The sequence below is a fragment of the Gopherus flavomarginatus genome, chromosome 16 (assembly GCF_025201925.1).
Source record: "Gopherus flavomarginatus isolate rGopFla2 chromosome 16, rGopFla2.mat.asm, whole genome shotgun sequence".
Lineage (NCBI taxonomy): Eukaryota > Metazoa > Chordata > Testudines > Testudinidae > Gopherus > Gopherus flavomarginatus.
In genome coordinates this window covers 22,715,018-22,732,730 of record NC_066632.1, presented here as the reverse complement: position 1 = coordinate 22,732,730, position 17,713 = coordinate 22,715,018, and the positions used below count along the sequence as shown (strand labels likewise).

At 63.9% G+C, this 17,713-nt stretch overlaps 1 protein-coding gene across 5 annotated transcripts in view; it reads left to right on the top strand.

Annotated features, from left to right (window-relative positions):
- The window catches only part of TNS2 (tensin 2), a 48,118-nt gene extending 31,223 nt beyond the window's left edge, over nucleotides 1-16,895 (top strand). For all 5 annotated transcript variants that reach the window (XM_050925325.1, XM_050925328.1, XM_050925326.1 and 2 more), the window contains 24 exons: nucleotides 22-71; nucleotides 274-445; nucleotides 1,015-1,065; nucleotides 1,229-1,351; nucleotides 1,527-1,591; nucleotides 2,289-2,372; nucleotides 2,514-2,626; nucleotides 3,289-3,349; nucleotides 3,441-3,516; nucleotides 4,060-4,189; nucleotides 4,978-5,043; nucleotides 5,397-5,513; nucleotides 6,886-8,316; nucleotides 8,604-8,760; nucleotides 9,211-10,055; nucleotides 10,584-10,712; nucleotides 11,493-11,624; nucleotides 12,130-12,222; nucleotides 12,657-12,734; nucleotides 13,365-13,442; nucleotides 13,887-14,055; nucleotides 14,401-14,469; nucleotides 14,905-14,934; nucleotides 15,604-16,895. In XM_050925325.1, coding sequence (XP_050781282.1) covers nucleotides 22-71; nucleotides 274-445; nucleotides 1,015-1,065; nucleotides 1,229-1,351; nucleotides 1,527-1,591; nucleotides 2,289-2,372; nucleotides 2,514-2,626; nucleotides 3,289-3,349; nucleotides 3,441-3,516; nucleotides 4,060-4,189; nucleotides 4,978-5,043; nucleotides 5,397-5,513; nucleotides 6,886-8,316; nucleotides 8,604-8,760; nucleotides 9,211-10,055; nucleotides 10,584-10,712; nucleotides 11,493-11,624; nucleotides 12,130-12,222; nucleotides 12,657-12,734; nucleotides 13,365-13,442; nucleotides 13,887-14,055; nucleotides 14,401-14,469; nucleotides 14,905-14,934; nucleotides 15,604-15,745 — 4,461 coding nt within the window. In that variant the 3' untranslated portion in view covers nucleotides 15,746-16,895. The remainder of the gene's footprint in view (nucleotides 1-21; nucleotides 72-273; nucleotides 446-1,014; nucleotides 1,066-1,228; nucleotides 1,352-1,526; nucleotides 1,592-2,288; nucleotides 2,373-2,513; nucleotides 2,627-3,288; nucleotides 3,350-3,440; nucleotides 3,517-4,059; nucleotides 4,190-4,977; nucleotides 5,044-5,396; nucleotides 5,514-6,885; nucleotides 8,317-8,603; nucleotides 8,761-9,210; nucleotides 10,056-10,583; nucleotides 10,713-11,492; nucleotides 11,625-12,129; nucleotides 12,223-12,656; nucleotides 12,735-13,364; nucleotides 13,443-13,886; nucleotides 14,056-14,400; nucleotides 14,470-14,904; nucleotides 14,935-15,603) is intronic.
- The last annotated feature ends 818 nt before the right edge of the window (nucleotides 16,896-17,713 follow it).

The following is a 17,713-nucleotide window of genomic DNA, read 5'->3' as shown; positions in this document are numbered from 1 at the left end:
CCCTCCCCTCTCGTCCCCCAGGGCTCCACCAAATCCCTCCACACCTCGAAGCAACGGAGCACGCTGCCCAGGTGAGTGGGTGGGGCCGGCAGGGCAGGGGAGGGTATGGGGGGGTTGGCTCAGACACCGAGTGGGGGGATCCACTGCTGGTCTGGGGGTCCCTCAATGGGGTGCACGAGGTGGGGTAAAGCCAGGCACCCGGCCAGGGAGCTGCCCACCTGCAGGGCTGGGGTACTCCCCAGAGCTGGCACACCCTGACACTCACCCCCCCAGGAGCTTCAGCCTGGACCACGTGATGGAGCGCAAGTACGACTTCGACCTGACCTACATCACCGAGCGCATCATCTCCGTCTTCTTTCCCCCCGCCCTGGAGGAGCAGCGTTACCGCGGCAACCTGCGGGAGGTGGCGCAGATGCTCAAGTCCAAGCATGAGGATAAGTATACGGTAGGGGCTGGGGAAAGGCAGCTGGGGCTAGTGGTTAGAGCGAGGGGGCTGGGAGCCAGGACTCCTGGGTTCTATCCCAGCTCTGGGGCGGGGAGTGGGGGGCTGGTGGTTAGAGATGGGGAAGGTGGGAGCCAGGACTCCTGGGTTCTATCCCCAGCTCTTGAGGGAGAGGGCACTAGTGGTGAGAGCAGGGAAGGGTGGGAGCCAGGACTCCTGGGTTCTATCCCCAGCTCTGGGGAGAGAGGGAGAGGGGAGTCTAGTGGTTAGCACTTGGGGGACTGGGAGTCAGGTTTCTGCCACTGACTTGTCCTGTGACCTTGGTGAGTCTCAAGCACCTATCTGTGCCTCAGTTTCCCCCCATGTGGCTGCACGGGGATAACAATGTCAATCGCCCTGCGGGATTTGGGCATTTGTGTCTGAGGGGCTGCGGGTTGGAGGCTCAGCCCTAGGCGTGGGTCTCACACCAGGGGCTGGAGAGTTTGGGGGTCGCGGGATGGGGCAGGGCCGGCTTGGGCCCCTTGGCTACAGTCGCCATCCCACAGCCAATGAGCTCGCTCTCTGCCTTGCAGCTTTTCAACCTGTCCGAGAAGCGTCATGACATCAGCAGGCTGAACCCCAAGGTGAGAGGGGAGGGGCACCCCAACATCCTCTGGGGGATCCCTGGCTTCTCCCAGGGCGGGAGCAGTGGGACCCCACTCTCTAGCTCTGAGCTGGCCCTTCCCAGCTGGCTGTGTTTGTGGGGGGGGGGGAGAATCTAACCGCTTGCACCCCGACGTGCTGTAGGTTCAGGATTTCGGCTGGCCGGACTTGCACGCGCCCCCCCTGGACAAGATCTGCTCCATCTGCAAAGCCATGGAGACCTGGCTGAACTCGGACCCCCAGCATGTCGTGGTACTGCATTGCAAGGTGAGGGGGTGGGGGTGGGACACAACGAGGAATGGAGGGGGGAGGCAGAGCCCCTGCCCCGCGAGGGGGTCATGCTGGGTCGGGGGTTGGGCTGCAGCAGGGACACCCCCCAGGGACCCTGACGGTGCTGGAGGGTTAGGGGGGCGCCGGCCCTGACGCTCTCACTCTGCTGCAGGGTAACAAGGGCAAGACGGGCGTCATCGTGGCTGCCTATATGCACTACAGCAAGATCTCTGCCAGGTATGGCGGGGGGGCGGACGGGGAGCTCTTCTCCCGGCTGACCCCCCTCTCTTGGTGTGTGCTCAGCCCATTCCCCTATTTCCACTCCCCCCACCCCCTGGCTGCTTCCCTTCACCCGAGCCCCACTGCCCCAGGGCAGATACCTCCCTCCCCGGCTGTTCCCCCCCTACTCCCACCCCCAGCCTCTCCCCCCACCCTCGCTGTTCCCCACAACCCCCAGGGCTTTTCCCCTCACCTCAGCCTACCCCCCACCATGGTTGTTCCCCTCTAAACCCCAGGGCTGTCCCCCCTTCACCCCCACCCCCAGACTGTCCCCCTGCCCTGGCTGTTCCCCCCACCCCCCAAGACTGTTCCTCTCCCTACTCCACCCATCACCCCAGCCTCCCCCCCACCCTGGCTGTTCCCCCCACCCCCCAGGGCTGTTCCCCCCCACTCTCATCCCCTCCACCAGCCTCTCCCCATGCCCTGGCTGTTCCCCCCACACCCCAAAGCTGTTCCTCCTCACTCCCACTCCCTCACTCCAGCCTCCCCCCTACCCCAGCTGTTCCCCCCACCCCCCAGGGCTGTTCCCCCCGCCTTTCTTCCTTCCCTCACCCTCCTCTGCTCCCCACTCCTCTCGAGCAGAGTCAGGCCCCGAGCCCAGGGGTTGCTCTGGTGGCCAGAAGCTCCTGCACTGACCCTGTCCTCTCCCCCGCAGCGCGGACCAGGCGCTCAGCACCCTGACCATGCGGAAGTTCTGCGAGGACAAAGTGGCCGCGTCCCTGCAGCCCTCCCAGAAAAGGTGAGGGGGGGGCGAGGGACGGAGGAGGGGGATGTGATGACCATTAAGGGACAGGGGAGGGTTCTCACTGGCTGGCCCCTCCCCCCAGCTCCACTCGGGGGGCAGGACCCTGGGGCTGAGCTGTGCCCCCTGAACTCCCAGGTACATCAGTTACTTCAGCGGGCTGCTGTCGGGCACCATCAAGATGAACAGCAACACCCTGTTCCTGCACCACGTCCTCATTCCCGCCATCCCCAACTTCGAGGCCAGTGGAGGTGAGTGCCACAGGACACACGCAGACTCCGGCCCCGGGGTGCCTGCAGACGATCACACATGCAAAATGTGCCGCCCACGCAGGTGAAGCAGCCCTTGTGCGCAAAACAAGGGCACACCCACGGGCGAGCCTGCCATCGTGTGCAGAATGGGCACACACACACAAGCGTGAACCTGCCAGCATCTGCAAAATGAGCACACTCACACGTGCACAAATGAGCACGCATGTGTGAACTGGTAGACCTGTGCAAAATGTGTATGTTTGTGTGCACGCCAACCCAACGGTGCGTGCAAGCGAGCCCTCGTGAACATGCTGATGTGTGCAAACACACTAGCCCATCGCCATGTGCAAAATGGGCACGCTCACACATGCAAATTTGCCGGGGAGTGCAAAATGGGCACACTCCCAGGCACAAACCCCCAGGAGTCCCGGGGCACACACACGTCTGAACCGGCCATGCTCTCCTGGGGGTGCAGGCATACACTCAAACGGGCCTGCACGTATGGGTGTGACATTGCACCCTCGCCAGGGAGCTCCCGCCCCTGTGTCCTGAGCCAATCACGAGGGCTCCCTGCCAGACTGGCTCAGCCCTTGGCTGGAGCAGCCTGCCCCCTTACCCCCTGCCCCCTCTCCCCATCCCTTAACCCGTCCCTCCTGCCCTAGGCTACCAACCCTTCCTGAAGATCTACCAGTCCATGCAGCTCGTCTACACCTCGGGGATCTAGTGAGTATGAGGCACCTGCTGCATAGGAGCTGCTGGGCCCGGCCCCCAACGCTCTGATCCCAGTCCCGTGTTTCTCTGCCCTCCCTTACAGCAGTGTCCCGGGCCCCAGCCCCCAGAAGCTTTGTGTCACCCTGGAGCCAGCCCTGCTGCTGAAAGGGGACGTGATGGTGAGTACGGCCAGCTCCAGGAAGGGGCTTCCCAGGGGTGGGCCTCTGCCTGGTAAGGAGTGGGCACAAAGTCCAGAGCCCCCCACTCCCGGCTCTGAGCCTGGCAGGGAAGGGGGCACTAGCAACAGAGCAGGACGAGCCGGGGAGCTGAGGCTCTCTTGCCTGCTAGGCAGCTCTGCGAGGCAGGCAGTGGGTGTGAGCATGGACTTATGCACACCCAGGCTGGAGGAGTGCAAATAGGTGTACACGTGGGGGGTGCCAGTGTGCAGAAATGGCAGATGAGTGTGCCCATGTGTGTGTACATGGGGGTATCAGTGTGCACAATGGGTGTGTATGAGCACATGTGCACAGGGGTCTGAGGGGGTGTCACTGTGCACAATGGGTGTGTACGAGCATGCCTCTGTGTGAACAAGGGGCGAGCCATGTGTGGGTGTGCACAGATGTGGGTGTGCATGGGGGCCCGTGGACGTCTCCATGGGTTTGCATGTCCCTGGGGGGGCTGGGGCCCCCGTGTCAGTGCTAACTCTACTTCCTCTCCCCCAGGTGAAGTGCTACCACAAGCAGACCTGCAGCTCTGACCGGGACGTAGTTTTCCGCGTCCAGTTCCACACGTGCACCATCCACGGAGCCCAGCTCTGGTTCGGGAAGGATGAGCTGGATGAGGCCTGGCAAGGTGAGCAGGGCAGGGGGCGGTGCCACGGGCAGCTTCCAAACGGGGCAGCCACCTCCCCGGGGGGCTGACCACTCCCGGCCCTGGGCTGCTCCCAGGGCACCTGCATGCCGCTCAGCACCCCTGTATGCACCTTGTGGTGGTGACCCGTCCTGCCCCAGTGCCTGGGACCCCTCTGCTCCCCCTGTCCCCCCAGTGCCTGGGACCCCTCTGTTCCCCCCGGCCCTCTCATACCCAGGACCCCTCTGCGCCCCCTGCCCCCAAGTGCCTGGGACCCCTCTGTTCCCCCTGGCCCCCTCATACCCAGGACCCCTCTGCGCCCCCTGCCCCCAAGTGCCTGGGACCCCTCTGCTCCCCCTGGTCCTCTGGTACCCAGGAACCTTCTTCTCCCCCTACCACCTCATACATGGGTCTCCCCTGCCCCCTCATATCCAGGAACTCTGGGCTCCCCCTGCCCCCTCGTATCTGGGACTCCTCTGCTCCCCCTACCACCTCATACCTGGGACCCTTCTGCTCTAACTGCCCCACATGTACCTGGTACCCCTCTGTTCCCCTTGGCCCTCTCGTATCCAGGACCCCTCTGCTCTCCCTGCCCCCTCATACCTGGGTCCCCTCCGCTCCCCTGCCCCCACTCATACCTGGGACCCCCCTGCTCCCCCTGCCCCCTCATACCTGGTACCCCTGTGCTCCCCCCTGCCCCCTTGTGCTGGACCCACCACCAGCTCTTACTGCATCCTCAGCCAGTAGCTCCTCTGTTCGCGGCTCACTACCCTCTCCTCTCCTCTCCCCAGACGAGCGCTTCCCCTTCGAAGCCAGCGTGGAGTTCATCTTCTCTTCCGGACCCGAGAAGATGAAAGGTGAGGGGCTGGCAGGCGGGGAGTGGGGAGAGTCCCCCCCAGAGTGGTAACACCCCCTAAGCCTCCCCCACCCTGCTGCACTGAGCCAAGCTCGCCCAGAAATCCCCTGTCCCCTGGGCCAAGGCGGTAGGACCTCCCCTTTCCCCCACCAAGCCAGGATCAACACCTCCAAGCCAGAAGTCCCATTGCCCTGAGCCAGGAGACCTCCCCCAGCTGGTGAGAGCCCCCCTAATAGCCAGGTGTCTCCCCCCAGGCTAGGCTGCTCTCAACCCAGTCCCTGGCTGCGGGAGCAGCCTACACAGGGTCCATTTCCCAGCTGGAGCCCGTGGCCCTCACCGGTTCTCTCCCCTCAGGCCTGGAGACCTTACGGAACAGCCCAGCCATCACAGTGGATTATAACATCTCTGATCCCATGGTGCGCTGGGACTCCTACGAGAACTTCAACCTCCGTCACGAGGACAGCCTGGAAGGTACGTCTGGGCACGAGCACAGCCACCCCCAACCACCCGCTCCCTCACGCCACCGGAGCTACTGGCCAGGGCTGTGAGGCCACTCATACAGAACAATGTGACTATGGGGTTGGGTGGAAATCAGGACACCTGGCTTCTCTTCTCAGCTCAGCCGCTGCCCTGGGGCCTTGGCCAAACTGCTGCCCCTCGCTCTGCCTCAGTTTCCCCTCCCACCCTTTGTCTGTTCAGACTGTGAAGCAGGAAATGGTTTTCCTGCCCCACAAATATTTTCCAGAGTTTCAAAAATGTTCCTCTCTCAAATCAGAATGAAGAGTCAAAACCTCCAAAAAATTTGTGAACTGAAAAACCGGGGGGGAAAATGTCAGTTTGGGCCAATGGACCCAGTGGGTCAATGTTTTGTTTCGATCACTCAGAACCGTTTTGGTTCAATTTTGCCCTTTCTCCCCTCCCCCCCCCAGAACGTTTTCTTTCAAAATTGTCAAAACTTTTTTCCAGACATGGCTCGAGCCAGGAGATTTGCCGTCCCCGCCCCGGCTTCACAAACCGTTTCTGCTAAATCAGCATTTGTCTGATGAATTCCCCCCACATGCCATTTTGTCAGTAAATCCCCAACTGGCTGTAACGGCGATCGCTTTGGGGCCAGCTGCTTGTGGCATATGTACAGCGCCTAGCGTGGAAAGAGAAGGGGCGGCAGCAAAACCCACCCCTGAAGCAAGAGCCAGTGTTTGTGTAGGACCTACAGTTTTGCAGAGAGAGATTCCAAACCAAGGGGAGTGAATTGACAAAGGGATTGACGTGAGGGTCTGTGATGGCTCCTCTGATTTGGGGGAGGATTTGAGGGGCTGGGTTGAGGGGGCAGGACATGAATGTCTTAAGCAACCAGGAGATTTGTGGGAACGTAATCGGTCCGGGATATTTGGTCATTGGCAGGAAGGGTTTTTCCTGGGGCCTAGCACCCCCTGGTGGAACGAGACTAAGTGAATTTCTGAAGTTGTGCGTGTGTGTCCGTGAGTAGATGTGTGTGTTCATGTCTGTATGTCCCTCTTTGGGTTGTGTCTCTGTATATGTGTGTATGTGTGTAACTTTATGTGTGTGGAGGGGAGGGTCTCTGTGTTCATGAGGTTGTGGGTTTCGGTTTGTGGGTGTCGGGGAGATTTTCAAAAGTATGAATGGGAGTTAGGGTGTGTGTGTGTGTGTGTGTGTGTGTGTGTGTGTGTGTGTGTGTGTGTGTGTGCTGCCCCCTGCTGGCAGGGACGAATCCCACTCTGCGAGCATGTGCAGGTGCCTGTGGCTGATGACACGTGTTGGCATCCCTGTGCGGTCGGTGCCCGCGTTGAGCCCTGACTGGGCCCTGCTGTCTGCTCCCCCACAGACATGGCCCACACCCGCGGCCCCATCGACGGCAGCCTCTACGCCAAGATCAAGAAGAAGCGGGACCTGAGCGGCTTCTCCGCCGGCGGCGGGAGCCCAGCCAGCGCGGACTCCACCCAGCCAGGCAGCCGCTTCCTCTCCGTCAGCAGCGACTCGGGCCACTCCTCCATGCTGGCCGAACCCTCCCCTCCCGCCAAGCTGCTGCCTACGCCGGCCGAGCGGGAGGAGCTGGACAGGCTGCTCGGGGGCTTCGGGGTCAAGGCCAGGCCAGAGACCCCCAAGCAGCAGAGGGGGGCATCCCCGCACCAGGAGCTGGGGGGATGCCCGCACAGCAATGGGGCCAGGGACAGGGAGACGGCTATCTTGGAAGACGACCTGGTGGAGATGAGCCCCTTCGGGCCCCTGCCGTACCCCAGCCGGCGCCACGGCCTAGCCCGCCACTGCTCCTGCCGCCTGGGCTACCGCTCGCAGAGCTGCCCGGGCGCCCACAGCCCCGAGAGGCTGCCCAGCGGTGCCTACTACAGGCCAGAGGGCACCTTGGAGCGCCGGCGGCTGGTCTACAGTACCAATGGAGTCCACCTGCACCCCGCCGAGGGCTACCCCTGCCTGCCACAGGAGGCCGGGCCGGGGGAGAAGCGGCGGGTGTATCGCTCCCTCTCCGAGGGCCTGCAGCCCCTCGCCCACCCCTACGTCTACGAGCTGCCTCACAGCTCCAGCAAGCGAGAGGACCTGGCCTACAAGCCACCCAGCTACCGGGAGGTGCTGATCCTGGAGGAGGAGCCAGGGTGCGGCTTGGAGCTGTGCCCTTGCCAGGACTGCCAGGAGAAGGCTCACGATGAAGCCGGCCTGCCCCCCACCGCTGCCTTCTACGGCCTGCACCTGGGCAGCCGCGAGCCTGAGGAGTGGGCCCACGAGAGTGCCAAGTCCCCCCTGTCCCGGGCAGGGCACCCCGGCCAACCCGTGCCGTTGCTGATGCCGGCCGCCTACAGCCAGCGCACCCGGGGGCATCACGAGGTGTTTGACTTCGAGCCCGCCCATGCCAAGATGCCGACGCACTTCGGCCACGGCTACCCGGCCCAGCCCATGCCCGGCACCCACCAGAAGGGCCACCAGGGCATGGAGCAGAGCCTGGAGACCTTCCACTACCGCTATGGCCCCCCCTACCCCGCCCTGCTGCCCCACGGTGCCTATGCCTGTGGCACCCCCGCTCAGTGCCCCCAGCCGCCCTTCTACGGCCGGTCCCCGGCCAGGCCCTGCGCCTCCCCGCCGGACATGCGGCCGTACACACCAGGCTACCACTCGCCCCCGTCCGGTTCGGCATCCCCCATCAGCTCGGCCTACCCGGCCTCCAGAAACCAAAGCTACGAGCCCCAGTCCCCAGAGACAGGCCAGGGCTACCCACACCCGGGGCACCAGGACCAGATACCCGCTGGTGAGTGCCTAATATGGCACCGGCTACCGGGCTAATGGTGGGGACTGGCTAATGGCCCGGGGGGGGGGAAGGGCTGGTGTGTGGCTAATGGGGGGAGGGATAATCTCGCCAACAGCCAGGCAGGGGAGGGGGTTGGTGGTGGCTAAAAGAGGATGGTGGGTGGCTAATGGCTGTAGGGAGAGGGGGCTGGTATGTGGCCGATGGGGAGGGAGGGAAATCTGGCTGACAGCCAGGAGGGTGGGGGGCATGGCCTGCCTTTCACTCCAGCTGCTCTCCCCCCGCCCCAGAGATGCAGGGCCGTGGGGAGGAGGCGCCCTGGCGAGACGTCCCTGGCTCCCCACACCAGCCCCACCGGGAGGCTCATGCCGCCTGCCCCGCGCCCCCTGAGCTGTCGGGCCCGCCGACTCCTCTGCACACCAGCAGTCCGGTGCAGAGCAAAGACAGGTGCGTGCGGCCCCATGCACAGGGCGGGGGATGCTTATGGAGTCACCCATGGGACAGAGCTGGACCCAGGGATCCCAGGGTGGGCACAGCGAGGCCCAGCGGCAGAGGGGTCCGAGGGCCAGAAACAGTCTCCCCACACACACACACACACTCGAAGGAGACCAGCTTCCCTGCCAGCCCCGCCCCATACCCCTTGATGATGCCCAGGGCACTTCTCCCCCGCACCAGGTGTCTCAGGGTCAAAGCTCCCAGCCCCTGGCCAGGGGACAGTCGTCCCCACTAGATACAGCTTCCTAGGGGTCCCCAGGAGAGCCACCAGCCTACGCCCTGCTGCCCTGGCACTAGCTTCTATCTGCCTCCTGTGGGTTGTGGGTTGTATTGTGCCCTGCCGTCCATGTGTTAGCTGGTGCCTAGGGTGATACTGAGTGTGCCCCCTCTGTGATTCCACAGCCCTGCGATGCCCAAAGGCGGCACCCCGGCTGCCAGCCTGCAGGAGAGCTCAGCGTGCTCCAGCCCCGAGGACACAGCCCCACCCAGCACCAAGAGGACCCCAGAGATGAGCTCAGCCCTGCCAGGGGCCGCGCCCAGCCCCATGCAGCCCCCTTCTCCGACACGGGCCTGTGGCCACGGAGCCACCTCCAGGGCCCAGGCCAATGGGCCAGCCCTGAGGCAGCCCTGTCCCCGAGCCCACAGCCTCGCCAGCCCGCCCCAGGGCACCGGCCTATCCAGGGTGAACCCGGGAGAAGCCCCAAGTCACCTGAATGGCCCCAGCTGCCCAGCTGTCTCCCCTGATTCACCCCCCAGCAATGGGACCCCAGCGCACCTGCTGCCCCCTGGCATGGACAGGCTGGCCCAGCGCAGCCCCCTGGGCGCGCCTGTCCACAGCCAGGCCTGCACCAGCTGCAGAGCGACAGCTACGCTCAGGAACCCAGCCTCCTACAATGGGCACCTGCCTAGTGATAGAGCCGAGCTGGCCCCGGGCACCCTGGCCTGCTGCCCCAATGGCAGCCCCCTCCCGAGCCCCATTGCCTCCTACAGCCCCTCCGACCTGCAGTGCTCCCCGACCCCTGCCTTCCCCATCGCTACAGCCTACTACCCAGGCAGGGAGAGGAGCCCGCCACCCCCGGGCTCCCCCAGCCAGGGCCACGCCCGCGATTCGCCGCAGCAGCCGCCGTTGCCCGAGAAGCGCCACACGCTAGCGGCTGGCAACTGGGAGAGGAGCTCGCCCCCAGGACGGGGCACCGGGACGGGCCACCACGTCACCTTCGCACCTGATACCGCCAGGCCGGACCCAGGTAGGAGATCGGCTCCGCTGCAGGGAGGGGAGGACGGCGCCAGGGTCCTTTCATAATCTGCCAGCCCAGGGAGTGAGGGTCTGAGCTGCCCCATAGCCAACGCTCCTGCCCCGCTCCCTACAGCGCCACCTAGTGGGAGAGGCTGGGCAGACTAGCTGGGAACTCCTGCTATGGCCAGTGCTCCTGCCCGATCCCTACAGCACCCCCTACTGGAAAAGGCTGGGCTGTAAGCCAGGCGCTCCCCCTATGTCCAGCGCTCCTGCCCTGCTCCCTGCAGCGCCCCCTGCTGGAAGAGTCTGGGCTGAAAGCCAGGAGCCATTGTGGTGAATGTCACGTCCCGCCCCGTCCCATAGCACGTGAAGGAAACTAGCTACGCCAGCGGCTAGGGACGGGGCATTTGCTTTCATCCTGTCTTCCCCGGTCCTATGCAAAGCAGCCAGGGAAGAAAATACAAAGCAATGACAGAAAGCGAGAGACCCAGTTTAGTAGGTTCCCGCTTGAGACGTGAGCACGGTTTTCTTTCACCAGCATCCCCGTCCGGCTCCCCGGGGGCCCGCTTGTCCCTTTCAGACATGCAGCCGGAGAGCCACAGCAACGTCAAATTTGTCCAGGATACGTCCAAGTTTTGGTATAAACCCAACCTGTCCCGGGACCAAGGTACAGTGTGCTGGGGGGCGGGGCTTACCTTGATTCAGTTCACACACAGGTCGGTTAGAATTTAGCAGCAGCCATTTCATATATTTTTAAGTAGGAAAAATCTTTCCCTTGCCCTCCACTCCTGCTCCAGGCTGCGCTCAGCTTCCAGAGGTGGGACTAGAACCCAGAGAGCCAAATCCCACCTGTTCCAATCACTAGACATCACGTCCATCAGAATCCAGGAGTCCTGACAGCTGCCACCCCTGCTCCAGCCACTAGATACCAGTACCTCCCAGAGCCGGGGATAGAACCCAGGAGTCCTGACAGCTGTCACTCCCCCTGGGCTCTAACCACTAGACCCCCACTCCCTTCCTACATTTGGGGATAGAACCCAGGAGTCCTGGCTCTCAGCCCCTCCCCCACCTAACTAGTAGGCTGCACACCCCTCCCATGGGGCTAGAGACCCCGACATACAGAACCATCCAGGACACCAGGAGCATCCTCAGAGCTCAGCTGTCCAGTCACCCCAGTTAGTCTGTGTGGAGGGGCAGCCTGGGACGTGGAGCCTGAATTCCATCCCAGCCAGGGCCAGGCAGCTGGCACCGTCTGGGCATTAGCTGAACCCCGTGGGGCAAGAGGCAGCGTGCCCCCCCCCTAGAATGGCACCACACCTGCAGCACTGGGCTTGGCTGCTACAGAGCATGGGGAGCCGTGGTTCTCTGCACATATCCGCCCTCGTGGGGGGTGACGGCTGGCACAGGAGGCTCAGACAGGCTCTTTCCCTTCTCCCTCCCCGAGCAGCCATTGCCCTGCTGAAGGACAAGGAGCCTGGCTGCTTCCTCATCCGCGACAGCAACTCCTTCCAAGGTGCCTATGGGCTGGCTCTCAAAGTGGCGACACCCCCAGCCAACTGCCTCACCCTCCCTTCGAAAGGTAAGACCATGCCCAGGCAGCCACCGTCCAGGGCGCTCAGACAGCCCCGACTGAGCTCCGCAGCAGGAACTGATCACCATTACCCCCAGGTTGTAGGTGGGGAAACTGAGGCACAGAGCGGGGCAGGAATCTGCTCAATGAGCCTGTGCCAGAGCTGGGAAGAGAACCCAGGAGTCCTGGCTCCCAGTTGCCCCACCCCAGCTCTAGCCACTAGACCCTGTTCCCATCCCAGACCCAGGAACAGAACCCAGGAGTCCTGGCTCCCAGTTCCCTCGCCTCAGCTCTAGCCACTAGACCCTGTTCCCATCCCAGAGCCAGGAACAGAACCCAGGGGTCCTGACTGCCAGCCCCCTCCCCTGCTCTACTAGCCCTTCCATTGCCCTTTGGGTGCCCATCCCATTGCCAGGGCGCTCCCAGCCCCACTGGCACCAAGGAGGAGGCAGGGCATGGGGCTCGGGGCGGGGCAGCGGCGAGGGTCTCTCACCTGGCTGAGTTCCTGCCCCAGGTGACCCCATGGAGCAGCTGGTGCGTCACTTCCTGATCGAGACGGGCCCCAAGGGGGTGAAGATCAAGGGCTGCCAGAATGAACCCTATTTTGGTGAGTGATGGGGGTGGGGGACCCCCGCTCCTGTCTATCAACTCCCCAGCCCTTGGTTACCTGCCCTTGGCATGTCGCCCACACAGCGATCGGCACCCACAGCAGGGAGCATCGCGCCACCCCAGCCTGTCCCAGGCACGGAGCTTTGCCTTGGGTCTCCTGCGAAGATGCCAGCTCACCCCTCCTGTTGGGGCTTCCGCCCCCCCACCCTGCAGGGGGGAGCCTGGAGTGCACTGGCGGGGGGAGGGGCAGCAGGCTGGACCTGCTTCGGGGTCTTGGAGGGGGTGAAAGCAGAAGGATACCGGAGCTGGGGCTTTGGGTAGCAAAGGGCATCGAGGAAGGGGGCCAGGGCGGGTGCACGGGGAAGAGGGTTGTGCGGGGGCAGCTGGTTGTGGGCTGGGGCAGGGGAAGCTGACTGTGTGTGTGCCCTGCAGGAAGCCTGCCCGCCTTGGTCTCGCAGCACTCCATCACCCCTATCTCTCTGCCCTGCAAGCTCCGGATCCCCAGCAGAGGTACGTACCCGGGGGAGGGGGCACCCCCAGCCCAGGCTCCCGGGACCTCTCAGCTGCAGGGGCCCGTGGCGATGGGCCCATCTGCCACTGCTGCAGAACATGGGCTGCACACAGCCACTCTGGCACCCAGGGAGGGGGCAGCACGCTCCACGCACCCCTCTGCCAGAATGGAGGGAGGCCCTGCCCTGACTGCGCTCTCCCACAAGAGGGCGCTACCCGCAGGTTTGAATCCCGCCTGCATCTCCGCCCGGGCCCTGCTGTGGGGTAGGGGGGATGCACTGGGGCTCCTGGCAGTTCCCAGCTTCTTGGACAAGGCCCCAGGCTCTGTGAAGCCGGCACACAGATCCCTCCCAAACATGGGCTTGCTTTGCAGGCCAGATCCCCCACCCCCACACTGACATGAACTCAGGCCGCACAGACATGTGAACCCAGGAGTCCTGGGCACCAGGGTGTGCTCCTAGCAGAGCTGGGAATGGAACCCAGGTGTCCTAACTCCCAGCACTCGCCCCTCCCCCTGCTCTAACCACTAGCCCCCCACACCCCTCTCAGCGCTGGGAATGGAACCCAGGAGTCCTGGTTGCTTGCTGCAGCCACTAGCCCATGCTGCCTCAGCATCCCTCTCTCGCTCAGATCCCGTGGAGGAGACCTCGGACGTGGCCATCCCCACCAACGTGAGCACGGCGGCTGATTTGCTGAAGCAGGGAGCGGGTAGGTTGGGCGGGCCGAGCAGGATGGGCAGTCCCAGCACCCCCTTGGGGCTGGAGCCGGCTGCGGTGGCACGGGGGCGGTAGGGATCCCATGGGTAGTTGGGGGGGTCCTGGGAGACGCCCACCCACTAGCCACTCAGCACAGAGCCAGCCCAGGTGGGGACAGGGACACCATACAGTGGGCCAGGCCCAGCCTCATGCCCACCCACCCTGGAAGCACAGGGCAGCCTGGATGGGAGATCCGGACTGAGCTGGGGGGGCCTTCCCTTGGGGTCTGCAGAGGGGGACCTGGGGGGGGGGGTGTCACAGAGAGTTGGGGGTGGGGGTTGGGGCCAGCTGGCTCCCCAGTCAGACCTGTGGGGGGCGGAGGAGGCCGGGGGTTGGGGGCGGGGGGAACGAGGCCCCAGGGGCTGCCCCTGCCACTGATGGCCCGTCCCTCGCCCAGCCTGCAGTGTGCTGTACCTCAGCTCGGTGGAGACGGAGTCGCTGACGGGCCCCCAGGCCGTGGCCAAGGCAGCCGCCAGCACCCTGAGCTGCAGCCCCCGCCCGCTCGCCTGCCTCGTGCACTTCAAGGTCTCGGCCCAGGGCATCACCCTGACGGACAATCAGAGGAAGTAAGTGACACCCCTGCCTAGATGGGCAGCCTTGTTGGGCATGCACACGCTGCCTCCCTCCTGCCCTGATCTAAAAGGGGAGTGCCCAGGCTCTGCCCAGGCCCCAACCCTGCCCTTTCTGGGGCATCCCTTGCACTCTCTGCTTACCATGGGGCATCCCAGACCCTGCCCCCCACCTACCACGGCCATCCCCTGTCCAGGCACCACCCCCTGCTGCAGCACAAATACCCCTCCCTCATCTCCTCGTTGCCCCTGCTCCCGTCCTCGCGCTGGGGGCTGGCCCTGCCCCAGGCCGCCTGCCCCGGTGCCCTGCACTGACACCCAGCCATTGGCTTGATCCAACAGGCTGTTCTTCCGGCGCCATTACCCCGTGAACAGCATCACCTTCTGCAGCACAGACCCACAGGACAGGAGGTAATGGACAGTTCCACTCCCAAACAGTGGGGGCTGGGAGCGTCTCCATAGCCTGCGCTCCTGCCCCACTGCCCACAATGCCCCTGCTGGGAGGGGCTGGGACTGGAGTAGCCGGGAGCTCCCACCACAGCCTGCGCTCCTGCCCCGCTCCCCACAGCACCCCCTGCTGGGAGAGGCTGGATCCGGCGTAGACGGGAGCTCCCCCCAGCTAGCACCCCTGTCCCACTCCCCACAGCGCCCCCTGCTGGGTGAGGCTGGATCTGGCGTAGACGGGAGCTCCCCCCAGCTAGCGCCCCTGTCCCACTCCCCACAGCGCCCCCTGCTGGGAGAGGCTGGATCCGGCATAGACGGGAGCTCCCCCCCCCAGTATCGCTGTCACTTGGAGCAAATATAATTTTACCTACTGAGAGACAAAGACCGTTTGTTTAACTGCAGGTGGACGAATCCGGACGGCACCACCTCCAAGTGAGTGCGGGGAGGGACTGGGCCAGTGCTGCAGCCACAGCCCGCCGGGGGCCAGGGGCCAGCACCAGAGAGCTGCTCTCTCACCTGGCCCTGGTGTAGAGTCAGAAACCCTGTGACCTGCACAGCCCTTCCCCCGGGACCCCTGCACGGCCGAGACAGAGACCCTCCCCCAGGGACCCCTGCACGGCCAGGACAGTGACCCTCCCCCGGGGACCCCTGCATGGCCGGGACAGACCGTACTCCAGGGACTTCTGCACACCTGAAATAAAAACTCTTCCCCAGGGACCTCCTCCACCCTGCCCAGTAACCTGCATGGCTCTGCTCTGGGCCTGGGTGGAGGAGGTCCCTGGAGAAGAGTTTTTATTTTGTTTGTCCCATGGATACTCTTGATTGGAGCATCCTTATGATTTCACCCTGTTTCACCCACAAGTGGACATGACAGGCCTGGGGTGGGCACAGCAGGGCTGGGGGTCAGTGGGGCTGGGGTGGGTGCAGCAGGGCTGGGGGTCAGCAGGAATGGGGTGGGTGTAGTGGGGCTGGAATGGCACCGTGTGGTGAAGTTTGACCCAGTGGGGCCAGGGCAGCGTGGGGGGGCCAGGGCAGCGCCAGGGGTGGTGGGGCTGGCATCTCGCCGGCCATCTGGCTCCAGTCTCATCTCTTCCCTCGCAGGCTCTTCGGCTTCGTGGCTAAGAAGCAGGGCAGCCCCTGCGAGAACGTCTGCCACCTCTTCGCCGAGCTCGACCCCGAGCAGCCGGCCTTGGCCATCGTCAACTTCATCACCAAGGTCATGCTGGGGCCACACAGGAAATGAGCGAGGCCGGGCGAGACGCCAGCCCTGCCCCTTTCCCCCGGCCAGTGCCCAGCCACACAGGGGGCAGCGGCTCCTAGCGGGGGCTGGGGCTGGGCTGCGGGTGCAGCCCACCCATCTCGCTGACCCTGACACAGGCCTGATCCCGCTCGCCCTTCAGTCAGGATAGGGGGAGGGGGTGATTCTCATCTGGCCCTTCCCCCCCCGCAGCTCAAAGCTTTAACCTTGTCAGAGACACCAAAAACCAAAGGCACCTGGCTAACGGGGGGCCCAGTTCGGTCACACGCCCTGTGGTGGCACAGCAGGGGTTAATGCTCAGGGCTCTGGAAGGGGGCAGCCTTGGGGCTGGTGATCTCAGCAGTGCGGGGTCACTGGAGACAGCGGGGGGCATGGAAGAGGCAGGCAGCCAGGGGCTGGGCCGTTGCCGAGGGGATGAAGGCTCCTAGAGGGGGAAGTGTCCGAGAAGCTGTATGTGCCGAAGGAGCAGGGGGCAGGAGCACGCAACATTTAGCAAGGCCAGGGTCCACCCCAGGGTGCCTGGCCCTGCATGGGGTTGCCAGGAGCCGAGGGAGTGGGAGAGACAAGTTCACGCTCCCGGCTTGATCAGTGCAGGCGCTTGGCTCTCAGCATGCCAAGGCCTGGGCACGGGATTCAAGAGCAGAGCCAGCGTGGTCTAGGGGGTTACAGCAGGTGTGGGGCTGGTGATCAGGACTCCTGAGATCTAGCCCCTGCTCATGGATAGGGGTGGGATCTAGCATGCTAGAGCCAGGGGGCTGGGAACTAGGACTCCTGGGTTCTATCCCCAGCTCTCCCCCTGCTGGGCTGTGTCTTAGCAAGTGCAATGTCAGTACTCATGCGAGGGGCCGGTTGTTTCTCGGAGGGCCAGCTGCCTACGGAGGCGGGCTGCTCCCACAGATGAGATCCTGCCAGCGCAGGCAGGGGCCGACTCAGGCCCTGCTGCCTGAGAGCAACAGCACCTTGTGGGGAGAGGGAGCGGGGGCCCAGCCAACGCCCCACAGCAGCTTCGCCAGCCGCCTCCAGTGCAGAGCAAGGGCTGCAGCCGGCCGATGCCGAAGGCCGCGCCGTGGGGGTGGGATTTACTAAAGAGAAGAGATCTATTTTTGTCTAATAAAGAATTTATATGAGCTCCAGGCAGAGGCGTCTCTCTAATGTCTATGAGGGGAGTGGAGCATGGGGCTTTAGCCATATTAACAACCTGCCGAGAAAAATACCCTCGCAGCCAGCGCCAGGCATCTGCACCGTTGCGTAGCCCGGCTCACTGCTCTGGGCACGCTGCCTCCAGGCCCATCTTTGTGCCTACTGGGCTGAGCCAAGCCTGGGATGTGGGAAGGGGCTGAGGGGCCCAGACCCCTGTCAGCTTGGAGCAGCAAGGGAGAACTCAGCCAGCAAGCGGGAAGAGAAGGCGCTCCCATGGGGGGCTAGGTCCAGACGGTGCAACGAACTCCCGGGATCAAAGGACCAGCCCCCCTCCCAGGGCCAGGTTTTTTGCTCTGACCAGAGACTTAAAAAACAAACCAAGGAAGGGCGAACGAGCCACCCGTGACAGATGTTAACCACGCTGCGTAATGCACGCCTGGAAGATACTAGCCTGATGAACCGTGATGGAGAAGATAGTTGAGGAGACTAGACTAGCCCCCCTTCCTCCTTGCCCCCAGCCATCCAGAGCTGCCAGATGGCTTTGCTACAAGTTAACTGTGAAGAAACCAGCAGCTTGGATGGAAGAGAGAGCAGCCACACTGACCGGCCAGCCCCGTGGGAATGCACAAACCAGACAGTCAGCGAGGGGTCCATCCCCTGTCATCCCCTCCCAGCTTCTGACAGCGAGAGTTTCAAGGACACCCAGAACATGGGGCCATGTTCCTCATCGTCACGGACGGACCGATCCGCCATCAGTTTCTCTCACTCGGTTTTGGCCTTCACGCCATCCCCGGCAATGAGTTCCACAGGTTG